This window comes from Clarias gariepinus, chromosome 28 (assembly GCF_024256425.1).
Source record: "Clarias gariepinus isolate MV-2021 ecotype Netherlands chromosome 28, CGAR_prim_01v2, whole genome shotgun sequence".
NCBI lineage: Eukaryota > Metazoa > Chordata > Actinopteri > Siluriformes > Clariidae > Clarias > Clarias gariepinus.
The window spans coordinates 5,710,001-5,723,466 of record NC_071127.1 but is presented as its reverse complement, the minus strand read 5'-3'; the positions used below and the strand labels follow the sequence as shown (position 1 = coordinate 5,723,466).

The 13,466-nt window shown below is 38.1% G+C and overlaps 2 protein-coding genes across 2 annotated transcripts; one reads left to right on the top strand and one right to left on the bottom strand.

Annotated features, from left to right (window-relative positions):
* Positions 1–848: 848 nt before the first annotated feature.
* Positions 849–3,942, bottom strand: LOC128516220 (aconitate hydratase, mitochondrial-like). Its single transcript, XM_053490542.1, has 4 exons — positions 3,898–3,942; positions 3,563–3,619; positions 2,050–2,148; positions 849–1,248 (listed from the first exon to the last, which is right to left on the bottom strand). The coding sequence occupies exons 1-4, from the start codon at positions 3,934–3,936 to the stop codon at positions 1,126–1,128; spliced, it is 318 nt and encodes a 105-aa protein (XP_053346517.1). The 5' UTR covers positions 3,937–3,942; the 3' UTR covers positions 849–1,125.
* A 3,319-nt stretch (positions 3,943–7,261) lies between these two features.
* LOC128516089 (protein Tob2) lies at positions 7,262–13,285 on the top strand. Its single transcript, XM_053490382.1, has 2 exons — positions 7,262–7,483; positions 10,777–13,285. Exon 2 carries the CDS (start codon positions 11,019–11,021, stop codon positions 12,201–12,203), a length of 1,185 nt encoding a protein of 394 aa, XP_053346357.1. The 5' UTR covers positions 7,262–7,483; positions 10,777–11,018; the 3' UTR covers positions 12,204–13,285.
* Positions 13,286–13,466: the final 181 nt, after the last annotated feature.

Sequence of the window (13,466 nt, the reverse complement as noted above, 5' to 3'; positions counted from 1 at the left end):
TGTGTGTGTGTGTGTGTGTGTGTGTGTGTGTGTGTGTGTCTTTTTTGTCCTCATCAAGATCTTAAAATAATCCATAACACACAGCAGGAGAGGAAACACAACAGCTGCCAGATGATAACACACTTCATGGGATATGGTCAGCGTTGATTTCTTGTTATTACATCAGCACACTAATCAGAGGAGGAGTGTAATTGTCTGTGATGAATGATGAACATCAACAGTGTGTGAAAGTGCCTTCTGAGTGGCCCCCTGAGTGGTAAAGTGGTAAAGTGCTCCGGGGATTATGAGTTCGATTCTCAGATGATGCGGTAGCCTCCCGCAGCCGGGGGCCTGGAGAGAGCTAATTGGCCGAGCTCTCTCAGGGGGGCGGGATGAGATGAGAGAGGCAATTTGCGCTCTTGCATCAATCATGGCTCTACAGCCAATCATGGGCGACACGCAAGCGGAAGGATCAGATAGCACTGTCCTCCGAGTGTGTTACCCCGAACCCCAGTTCGAAAATATGCAGTTCAAAAATCAGGAAAAAAAAACAAGTTAGACACAAAACGACAAGCGTACCCTCCCTTCGATATGTGATTAAAACGCTCTGTCTCACTATGTTCCAGAACAACGAGCGGTAAGACAAAGACGCAGATTCGCCGTCACCTCCTCGACCTTCTTCTTACACCATCACACTCACTACAGTTTCAAAATGAACACAGACAAATTAAAGGTGTACTGTATGTAAAACATCTAACATGAACAAAATTGTTATATATATATATATATATATATATATATATATATATATATATATATATAAAACTAAAGTATTTAATAACTAACAACCTGTCAGTTTTTCTTGTTGTTTGTGTTTTATGCTTGTTTTTCACAATGTTTATGTGAGAACCCAGTTGTGTGTGTTTTATTCATATCATGCTTAACTGTAAACTCCCTGCATTATTTGCTTTGGCAACACTGTGGTTTTTAACAGTCACGCCAGTAAAATATGAGTGAAATGATTAAGAGTCTCTCTCTCTGTCTCCGTCTCTCCCTGTTTCACCTTAATCAGCACTCGCATGTCCTCCAGGTCTTTCCCGTCACATTTCTGGAAGGGTTCGAGCAGCTGCTCTGCAGGTTCAAGGCTCACGCTGGCAGCTCTTCTCCTGTAGGGGGCAGCAGATTAAACTTCTCTCCACTGGCAGCGGTCAGGTAGTCGGTCTCAGGGTTGAAGTTTAGAGCGCCTGCTACCGCCAGAGCAGTGACGATCTGAGAGAGAGAGAGAGAGAGAGAGAGAGAGAAAGTGTGGGAGGTTACAGTAAAAGCAAAATAACAGGTCTTTGAGGGTCAGCAATCTGGCTGATAAGCAAGTGATCAAATATTTATTTGACACAGTAATTCACAAATAAATTGTTTAAAAAAATCATACGATGTGATTTCCGGATTTTTCTTTTTAGATTCTGTCTCTCACAGTGGAAATGCACCTATGCTGAAAATTTTTGACCCCTCCATGATTTCTAAGTAAGAGAACTTGCAAAATCACAGGGTGATCAAATACTTATTGACCTCACTGTAAGTGTTAAACTTTCTTTATTAAATATATTTTAAAAAATTTAAAGAGGAACATTTTTTTTCTTTGCCATGATCCTTATTCCTACAAATGTCATTTTTATTGTACAGGAACACAAATTTGGCTTTGATTTGAAATGAAATTAAATAAAATTAAAATGTTTTTTATTATTATTATTCATGGTGAGCATAAAAATTCAACGTGTGACTTTTTTTTGTAGGTCAGTGAAACCATGGTAACCAGCAGCAAACATGAGTCAGGAACACACTAGTGAGCAAAATAACGCAATCTGAGTAATGAAAAAGAGAATAAAAGTGTGTGTGTGTGTGTGTGTGTGTGTGTGTGTGTGTGTGTGTGTGTGTAATAGACGTCATCCTAAAGTAATGAAAGCTGTTGAAAGTCTGTGTTCCAGCCGGGGAGGTAAGCACACCTTAAGTGACGGAAAAGCAGTGCTCATGTATTTATGCGTGTGTGTGTGTGTGTGTTTTGCATACGAGTACCTCAGGCGAGGTGACGAGGGCGTGCGTGGTCGTGTTTGCGTCATTTCTAGCTGTGAAGTTTCTGCTGAAGGATGCGACGATGGTGTTCTTCTCACCTTTCTTCACACACACACACACACACACACACACACACACACACATTTTTTTCCATGTAGACAACAGAACTCTGTACATTTTATTTATCTTTGCAGAAGTGCAACCTAAATAATGCATCTATAATACTGACTTCCACATGCGCAATCCAAAACCACACCCCTACATCCCTCTTAGTCTTTCCAGAACGTTCTACTAGTTATCCAGTGAGCAGTAATTGCATCAATCCAGCATGCTCTGGTTTCCTCATGGCGCTTCTGCTCTCTGTTCTCTCTCTGTGGTGCTGTAACTTTACTTCTCAGTGCTTTTACTGTTTTTCCAGCAGTTCTTACATCTCGTTGCATCAGTAGTGTTAAAGCTGCGCTTCTTCCTCCCTCTTTAAAAACACTGAATATTCCCTCTGAGACTCCTCAGATGCTTCAGATCCACCAGCTAAAGCCCTGACGCACTCCGTGACCCTGAGGTAAGCATCCTGATGGTCACATGATCCCCAGTTTTAAAGTGTCAGGGTTTGCCAGGGTTCTTATATTCGTATAGGAACATCACAATATTAATATAATAATAATTATTGCACTTTTTACATCCCGAAAACTTATTCATGTAATTAATGCAGGTCTGACCAGATCTAAGGAATCAGGCCGACATATTATTATTTTTTTTTAATTCCCATTTTTTTAAGTTTAGATAGACATCTGTATCTCCGTCAATACCAAAACATCCACCGTTGTGTTAAGAGTGTTTCAAAGAAGAAATGGACTTATAAATGTTTGTTTTGGACCTGGCACAAAACCAATATCTCAACGCTCCTCATTGTAACCCCAAAAAATCCACCCAAAATAAGACTTTTTTTTTTTTTAACTGTTATCCCTTCACATTTTTTGGAGTACACACACACCATACCGTAACATCCCCCAAGCGTCAACTGTCTAAAAAAATCAATATGGCAAAAAACACTAGCATCAACGCTTCCCGAGATATCCGGTTCAGAATCAGAGCGGTGTGTTCCCATGTACGTCAATGGGAAAGTTAAGCGTATGTAATATTTATGCAACGCAAAAAACTCTTTCTGGCAAACCCAAGAACTGCAATACATATAACACTTCTGGAAAGTTCATCTTCAACAGAGCGAGAGAGAGAGAGAAAGAGAGAGAGAGAGAGAGAAAGAGAGAGAGAGAGAGAGAGAGAGAGAGACTTCTGATCTGTGGATTTATGTGCATTTTAAACAGTAGCTATGGAAACCAGCAAGAACTTCTACCAGAAAGTTTCTATCTGAGTGAAATAAAGAATACAACTGCTATATGAAGGCAGAATCGACGTGCTGTAGGAGGACAACGCTACATCACCATCACCCCACCCTGAGCAGACCGCTGCTAATGAACTGCAGAATGGACATCCGGACGCAAATGCAGGTACAACCTACCACGCCCACTGGGACGTCCAGATGTCTTCTCCAACAGAGTGAGGGGGACGGTGCAGTCTGTGAGGATGAGGATGGAAAGAGAGAGACACTGTTTATATTCTAAACCTTAAATGGAGAACTTTAATGTGTCAGAACTTTGCTGATTTTTAAGAAATTTTACTTCTCCACGATTTCTATGAAATATTGTGAGTACAATATAATAGGTGACACTAAAACACCAAAGTGTGGACTGTGCGAAGGCGTGTGTAAGTGTGTGAGTGAGTGTGTGTGTGTGTGTGTGTGTGTGTGTGTGTGTGTTTGTGTGGTTGGTGTTGTTACGACTCTGGGTTATTGACCTCTCCTGGACGATGCTGATGTACGTCGAATCGGCTCATCGCCACTTTCCATTTGAAGCTGTGTCACCCAGGACAAGACACACACACACACACACACACACACAAACACACACTGTGTCATGTAACTATCTGAGTGTCATTTATAGTTTTATTCAAAGGATGTGATTAACTGATTAACATATAATCCAGTATTTCCTCACAGCACTCTAAAAATAAAGTATTTTTTTGGTTAATATTCTATAACCCACTTTATCACGTGTTCTACGCATCACATTCAGGCAGCTGGACTGATATTAAAACAGATTAAAAGTCCCGCCCCCTGCGCTGGGGTTGGGTCGCTGCTTTTCGAGTCAGGACTGTTAGCCAATCGCGTTGTAGGGAATGTCACAGAACGAGCCAATCCTAGCGCGGGAAAACGGGGTTTCCAGGAATACAGGTGGAAATAGAACACGACAGGATGACATAAAAAGCCAGTCTATTAAAAATTAATTGTGAATTTTTTCAACTCCATAATATAGTTTAAGCAAATTCAAACGGCAACTGTTATTTACACCGATGCGCTTTGCGCTTATAGCCCGTGTCAACGTTTGAGACTGGATTATTAAACAGGGATAAAGGATGTAATTTACTCGTATTCGGCAGTCATAGAGTACGACGCCATTGTGTTAGCTTACAGTGATGTCGCGGAATGATGGCGTCATTACTGCGACTTTAAACAAACCAAAACATCTGATTTCAAAATAGCTTATTACGTTTATATATTATTTATGTTGGATCAAGATTATTTTAAAATGTATTTACAATTTTATGGCCAAATGATAAAGATTTTATGTATATTAATTTTCACAAACATATTTTTATTATTATTATTGTGCACTTTAGATAATATTTATCAAAGTTGTGTGGGGTTGTTTAATAAAATTAAAATTATTTAGGATTCAGAATGAAGCACATATGGAATTAGATTTTTTTTCTTTCTTTATTTATTTAATGGTATGTATCTTTTTTCGCAAATGAACCCTTCATATTATAAATATATAGTTTTTGATTTTATATTCAGTTGATGTAATCTATATATATAAATAAAGGAAAAGTTTTGTCTGTAGATTGGTAATCTTTTTCAATTATCTCTTTACATTTAATTCATTGGAGAACCTGAAACTATTTTAATTTTCTGTCTGTATCTGTGATTCACTCTCCGATTACTGAACAGAGAGTGTATTTGGCTGACGACAAAGGAAATAAAACTTTAAGAAGGCATAAACATAAACCTCTTTTTCCTATAGATTGTAATAAGATGAAATGACAGTAGATTTAAAAACCTCTTAAAAATTTTAATCTAGGTAATTTTTGTGCAATTTCCTATTATTTAGTCATCAGTCCAGTACCATATAATGTTGTCACATCAAACAAAATTTGATGAAATGACATTCATTTAAAAAAACTAAAGGTTTTTCTCTTTATTAACGGCAGACATGTATGTGGGCTTCAACCAAAATTATAATATCACTGATTACATTAAAGCTGTAAATAATAATATTACAGATTATATTAAGGCTGTAAGTAATAATATCACTGATTACATTAAAGGTGTAAATAATAATATTACAGATTATATTAAGGCTGTAAGTAATAATATCACTGATTACATTAAAGGTGTAAATAAATTTTCTCTGATTACATTAAAGCTGTAAATAATAATTTAACTAATTACATTAAAGCAGATCCGCTTACTTTTTTAACTGATATTCTGTTTGTGATTTTATGTGTTCGTGCAGTTAGTTCCATCTCAGGTGTGTTACAGGCATGCTTTTTTTATTGAAGTTAACAGCAGGCAGCATTCTCACTAAGTAGTAACAGTGTCCTCTATGGCAAAAATGGGTACGTCAGCCCGAGCTTATACAGTAGCTACTGAAACCGGATCAGACCTCCGAGCATTCATGGTAATGGTGTAGGCAGCAACCTGCACACGTCATTCGCAGGTAATGGTAGCACACGGCCGTTATGACCTGCCTGCGGTTGGAGTAATAAAATCAATCATAATAAATCATAATCAAGAATAATACTACAAGTATAATACAAATAAAGTAAAATGATCAAGATGTCAAGGTTTAACAACTGACTAATATAATATTAAGCTTTTTTTCTATAACTTGGACCTGATATGTTGTTAATGGAAAGCTTAAATAAACAGCCAAATATTAACATACACATTGAAATGATAAACATAATATTTATCCATCTATCCATATAAACATTTTTGTTTAATAGATAAAACAGATCCATGGCTGCGAAAAAAAAGTTTAAGAGCATGCGTTATATTTCTAGCACAAACTACACTACCCATAATGCCCTGTCCCAGCAGGCCATTACTCTCCAGTCTGACTGCTCCCACTTGTCCAATTAAAGTTGGCTCGTCCTTTTTATTGTCCAATAGAAGGTCTGTTGCTATCACAACTCATATTTTTAGCTTTGAACACCACAGCACAGCCTCGGACACAGAAATATCAGCTCGCCAAATAAAGTGGGAGGAACTACTGATTTTATACTGTAATATAATACTGTAATATAACCACAGTCAGTTTTATTATCCAAAGTATTAAGCATATACGGGGAAAGTTATTATTATTATTATTATTATTATTATTATTATTATTAAAAGTGTTCTATTCTATTCTATTCTATTCCATTCCATTATATTATATTATATTATATTATATTATATTATATTATATTATATTATATTATATTAATGACAATATTGATGACCCTGATTACCTAATAATCACGTAGACATTGAAAGCAGCTGTGCGGCTTATACAATAAAAATATTTATTTTTAACAAATACTTTGAATCCTTTGTGATTTAAAGATATATTGACAAGTATATATAATATAATATAAATCCAAGTATATATATAATATAATATAATATAATATAATATAATATAATATAATATAATATAATATAATATAATATAATGTATAGATATTTATATAGCAACACCAAAAACAACCCTAAAAACACCACCACAAAACATAATAATAATAATAATTCACACTTCTTTTTACCTTTGATTTAATTTTCTTTTATTTTACTTCCCTCCCTTTCTTAATTTATTATATTTCTATTCATTATTGATTCCACTGATGATATAGAACTGATAAATAATAATAATTACACTTTTCTTTATAATTGGAGTCCATCATTAACGCTAGTATTATACATACGCTCATAAAAAAAAAAAGGACCTAAAAGTAGTCCCGGCTTTGTGACGTCACCGCTATGGGGGCGTGTCCCGGAAGGCGCTCCGTATAAATGCGCGCGGTTGTCCAGCAGTAAACTTTCTGTGAGCCGCTGTAGCGCGCGCTTGTGGTGTCCTCACGCGCTTTCTACCTGCTTATTGATGGAGAGTTTTATAGTTTTATACACAGAGCGCTGTGTCTTATATACAGTGGCATAAGGACACACACACTCACACACCGAGAGCCAGCGTCGCGTTGTCTATCCGTGCTCCACTGGAAATATGTAGGGATAATAATAATTATAATAGTAATCATAATACAGTACTGATAACACTCAGTGGTAAGTAAGCGCGAGCTTTTCTACCTGCTCATGTCTATAATGCATAATTATATTTCTATGTGTATGACCTTATTGTCTATTTGTGAACTTTTTCATCTATTTCTTCCTGAATGTGTGTGTGCGTGTCATATCTGGGTTTGTTTTTAATCCCTGATTGAGTGGATTGAGCTCTGTCCTCAATTTCAGTAGCTATATTAGGAGGGTTGTGTGTACTCATCAGAAATGTCATGACATTGCCTAGATTCTGTAATATTCAGATTTCGTGAGTGTGTTTATAGGCTGTTTTCAGGATCATCATATTTACTAGATCTATTTAGATTTCTGAGTTTAGATTACACACTATTTTATTCACCTTTATTTTATGCACTTCAGCACCTGAGTGATGATTAATTATATATATATATGATTTATTTTAGAGATTCTTTAGATGATTGTAATATCATGATGTAAAAGTAATTTGCTCATACAGTGAAATGTAAGATGCACAGTGTTTTGCTTCTGCTTACATTTTAAAGTGTGTGTGTGTGTGTGTTCCCAGCTGGATAAACAAAGCTAATGTAAACCACATACCTGCTGCTGATGGACATATTCAATAACACCCACACAGTTTGCATTAACATTAGAGAAATAGAATAGGTGTGTGTGTGTAGGCTCATTAGTTTGTGTTTGTGTTATTAAACATCTCTGGAGGGTCATGCATGCTCAGGTGAAGTTTGTGGTTGATTTTTGAAGTTTACGAACTGATGAGAATGCAGGCTTGATGATGGTGTCACTTCATTTTCTTGGGTCAGCTTTGCATTGCATGACATTGAATGACATTGAATAGCCTGATTTTAGGGAATAAACTAATAGGGGAAATAATACTAATGATGACCCTGATTATACATTTACAATAATCAGGACACATTGTTTTATAACCCAGAGGGGGGGATTTAATAAGATGTAATGTTGCATGAATATTCTGGGCTGTTTTTATTGCATTATACATATTTAAAACGAGTTTCCATGCTTTTAAAATGTTAACGAAGACCACACGTTAAAAATATAATAAAGCTTTGAAATGAATTAAGAAATGAATGATAATGTCAGCATTACCAACTGCATTAAAAACAATTAGCCTGCTAGCTCTAGTCTCCCTGACCTTACATATTCGATTATTTCCTTAATCGGTAACTCGTGCATGAATAATGACACGAAATGCACATTTTATACGTTTAGATCTCGCCTTAAAACGGGTTAATTTAAGCACATTATTATCGGTTAGCTGAGTCTGTTTTGATAAAGCGGAGGCGGATACGCGCGGTTATGACGTCACAACGCGGGTGCTGCTGGGAGTCGGAGTTTCACCCCGAGTCCGCCATCTTGACTCAGGCGACAAGTAGGGATTTTTTATTTATTTTTTTTAATGGAAGGGAAAAACAGCGAAAAGTACTAAATTAATGTATCAGAACAACTATGTCACGACATTTCTCGAATAATGTGACTTTAAACTAAAGTACTGTACCAAAAAATATTTAAATAACGAAGAATGAATACATTTTTTTTTTTTTTTTTTTTTTTTTAGACCAAAACAGGCTGAGCTGACCCATGGGTCCTGAACACCTGGTAGAACCGACCCATGGTTCCAAAACATCTGGTCCTCTTACAAGGGCCTTTTTTCCCCACCAAAGTGGTTTCTGAGCTAGGTTGGAGCTGGTGCCCAATTTAAAACCAGTTATTTGTTTTCACGTCCCTCAGAGGAGAAAAAAAAAACGGTTCCATGGCAGCACCAACACTTTGCTGAGCTGGAACAAAGAATGAAAAAGTGGACTCAATATGCGACGGGCAGCTCACACTTTCTCGTAATGATCAAGCCAAGAGAACTGCCCACGAAGCCATGTTGAAGTTTGCTGTTTTGCTTGCTTGCCAGCCAGCATTTCTTTTGCTGCTAGCATTGTCACCAATATTGCTGGGAAAGTAGAGACGTACGTGGACGTCTACAGTGATGTAATAAATTGAACCTCTCATGCATTGAAGAAAAAAAAAATTCAGTTCTTTGCAGGTTCCCCATGCACTTTTTAGTGTTTCCCATGCACTAGCACACTCGCATCTTCAGAGGGGCTCAAAGTTTGACACTTTTTTTTTTTTTTTTTTTTTTTTTGTTGCTTTTTTTAAGTAAAGAAAATTACTTTTTTCTGTATAGCTAGTCCAAATTGTGGTGATTTAGAAAGCATTTGTGTACTTCCTGGCGTACCGGTTTCACCAGCACTGCCTGTGATGTGGTAGCTGGTCAAATTAAGAGTCTTCAAAAACAAAAAAATCTTCTCTTTTAGACAGCAGGGCTTGGTCAGTTTACCCTCCTGTACCACAACCACATCTATGCAGTAAAGGCTGCTAATTTGTTAAATCAGGTGTACTGGAAGCTGAGTAAGCACTACAATGTGCAGAGCAGCAGGGCCTCTAGGACTGAAGTTGAGTAAACACTTCTGTAGACAATTTTTGCCAGGACATACTTCATTCGTTTTCCATTTATGGAGCTTGAGTGTTAAAGATAATCTTTTCTATTAAGCTAGTATGAGCTGTGGTGATGCAGAAATCCTTGCTCTACTTCCTGGCAAAAATGGTTTACCAGTTTAACCGGTGCTGCATGCATTGTGGTAGCTGGTCAAATTAAGGTTGGTTTTGCAACACAAAACTTGACTATCGTCTCGTTCAGAAAAGAGGGCTTGTGTTTTTTTTTTTTTTTTTTTTTTTTTTTTTTTTTTTAAACAGAGACGACTTCTTTCAAAGCTGTTGTATATTAAGCATTGTACTTGATATTTTATTCTATGTGTTCTATTTATGCTCACTGAGAAATCATATTTGGATCTTTCTCCAAGGTTCAAGTTCAGTTTTACTTGAAGTAAGCTTGGCTTAATTGTTAAGTCTAGCTTGCTAACAGTCTGCGTAATTGACTTTTCCAACCCCATACTGTTACTTGTATCAGTTCTTCAACCTAATTTATTTTTATTTTTAAATGCTGTAACATGTTCATGTTTACCTGAACTATGGATTTTCAGGTATTCGGTTAATTTGCACTTCTAGAAGCTTGTGTTAGCAGTGCACGTACACATCTCTTTAAATCTCTTTCAGTGTTGCACTCGTGCACTTTTCTATCGTGCTCTAGCTGCTGCCAACAAAACTAGATGAGGTATTTGAGATAAGCATAGATTGCTGCCTCAGCCATTAGCATCTTCTAAAATGCACACCCATGGATCTTACCTCCATTGTGTTTGGTATCTGAATGGTAATTTCTTTTCTTGCATCCTTTTCAGATTGGGGTAGAGTGGATCTTGAGACGTCCAGGCCTTTGCAGTGTGGTGCAGCAGGTCAGAGCTTTGTATGTGGGACCAATTACATCTGGATATTCAAGACAAAAACATTTTTTAAAGCTGCACATTCATTTTTACCCCTGCATCTTTTACAAGAGATGTGGAAACAGTTGTAGGCCTGTTCTGGCCAGAGCGATTCAGGACGTGAGTATTGTGTTCTGGACCCTTTGAGCCTCTCATCAGTCATGCATTTAGAAGTAAAAGTTGCACTAAACTTCATAGTGTCCTACTTGTACAACAAGCTCCCACGGCGACGAGCAGACCTATTTGGAGAAGAGCTGGAACGCATCCTGGTGTCACGTTTTGAAGGTCATTGGTATCCAGAGGCACCGTTGCGTGGTTCTGCCTTCCGCTGCCTTCATCTTGGAGTCCCTGGGGACCCTGTGGTGGACCTAGCAGCTAAAAGGAGTGGGCTGGACATGGAAGAAGTCCGTGCCAATGTCCCCCAAGAGCTCAGCATCTGGATAGATCCTTATGAAGTGTCCTATCAGATTGGAGAGAAGGGGGCTGTGAAAGTTCTCTACATGGAGGATCCGCCAGGTTTGGGGGCAGAAACTGAAGTATCAGAACACTTAGGAGGGCTTTGTAAAGGTGATATGGAGCTGGAAGATGGGAAAAATTTGGGCTTTAACCCAGACGCTCAGGTCTTTGTGCCCATTGGCGGCCGAGCATCACCAGTTATGCTTCCATCACTCTCCAACTCGCCCACGCCACTCTGTCAAGGTTTGTTCAGCTATGCAGGTTCCAGTACTCCGACGGATCTCACTGTGCACTCAAACACTTCCTCCCCATCTCCACCCAGTACAGGGATTCCCTACCCTCATCCAGCTGCCCAGCCCAGCTCCCGCCATGCTCCGCAACAAATCACCTTCACCACAGCCAGCTTTGCTGCCACCAAATTTGGCTCCACCAAGATGAAGAAATGTATTGCACCTGGCATGGTGGGAGGGTCTGGCACTGTCGGCACTCCTCAGCAACGAATGCTGAGCCATTCCCCAACTGCAATGTCCTCCATTTCACCACCTGGACTGGTGAAGCACGAGCCACTATCTCTCTCCATGCACTCCCTGGCTGGTCCAGTTTCTGGTCAGCTCTCACCCAATGCCAAAGAGTTTGTCTACCCTGCTTCCCAGGGGCCTCTCTATTTTGAAGCTGAGGCTTCACACCTGACCCACACTGGCACATTCCAGGCACCGCTTTCAGCCCCTGCTCACCCACATACCACCTTTGATCCATTCTCAAGCCCACCACCTGGCCATGCTGTGGGTGTTATGGGAGGCAGAAGTGGAATTTCCTTCATGGAGGGCCTGGGGGGGTACAACCTACAGTACTCCAGCCAATCTTTCCAACCTGTAGTATTGGCCAACTAAGTGTTTGATAAAAGCCTAAAAAAAAAAAAATGTCTTCTAGAAATTTTTTACAATTTTTTCCACCAGTTGTTACTAATACATAAAGTTAAGATGGTGTTATAACTCGATATAAATTTATTTCCTCTCTGTAGATTTGTTTGTATTCAAGAGTAGTTCTTTTCCTTTCTTCCAAACCAATGGGAAATAACCAGCCTCCTGCTGCACAGATGTTTTGCATTGAATGCTAATTCGATCTGGGTGTTCCTCGCCAAGGTATAGTTCTCTAGCCTGGCTGAGCAGCATGAGCTTATTCCAACACAGCTCTTTCATGCTGTGAAAAGAGCTTCATGCTTCAATTTAATCACGTTGAGAGCAAATATTTTGGTGGAAGGTTGAGTGAGGGAGAAGTTAGGACTTTGCTATGAGCTGGCTAGTCACGCCTCACTGTAAGGGGTTTCTTTTTTTTGGTGTATTGGCTTGTTTCCTATTTATTTTTCATTCTGTTTGAGTACACAGTCAGGACACAATGCACACTACGGATATAGGGCCTAGTTTTTGAGAATTCAAATGAGGTAATGCTTTAAAGCTGTGACTGTTTAGGAGAAATGCGTTTTCATATTTAAAAGCCATAAATATTGTTCCAAAAGGTGGAAAGTTGACTAAAGGGTAATACTAAGATGACTGCAGAATAGAAGAAAGGCTTATGATGAACAGGGGTTTGGGGAGGATGGAATGATGGGAATGATTGTATGGGCAGCTAGAGCTTAACCTGGCACTTGGGTTGCCGAGCTTGGTGTCCTTCAGCATTGCAGTTGTGTTCGGGACTATGAATGTGAATCTAATTTCTAACAGAGTGCATCTTAAAAGGTTGGATGCTATGATTTTTTTTTTTGTTTATTTTTCACTCTCATCAACGCCTTAGACATTTTACCTACAAGACACAAAGATGATGTCTTAAGAAAATGGATGTTTATTCTTTGTAACCATGGCTTGATGAAGCATCCTGAGCTTTCTCAAAAGATAAAGCTTAGAATCTTTATATTACACTGATGTTTCATTTCACGACCACCATTTTGAGTGGATTAGTTTTTTTTTTTGTTTTTTTTTTTTTGTTTGTTTTTGTTTTGTTTGGTGGTCCTGAAGTTTGTCTATGGCTGGTATAAACGGATTGTATTTTTTTTACATTGATTTATTATTTATTTACGATTTTTCTATATATTTTTTGTTTCTTCAGGAGAGAATCTAAAGGGATTTATAAATTATATTATATACAGTATATACTAA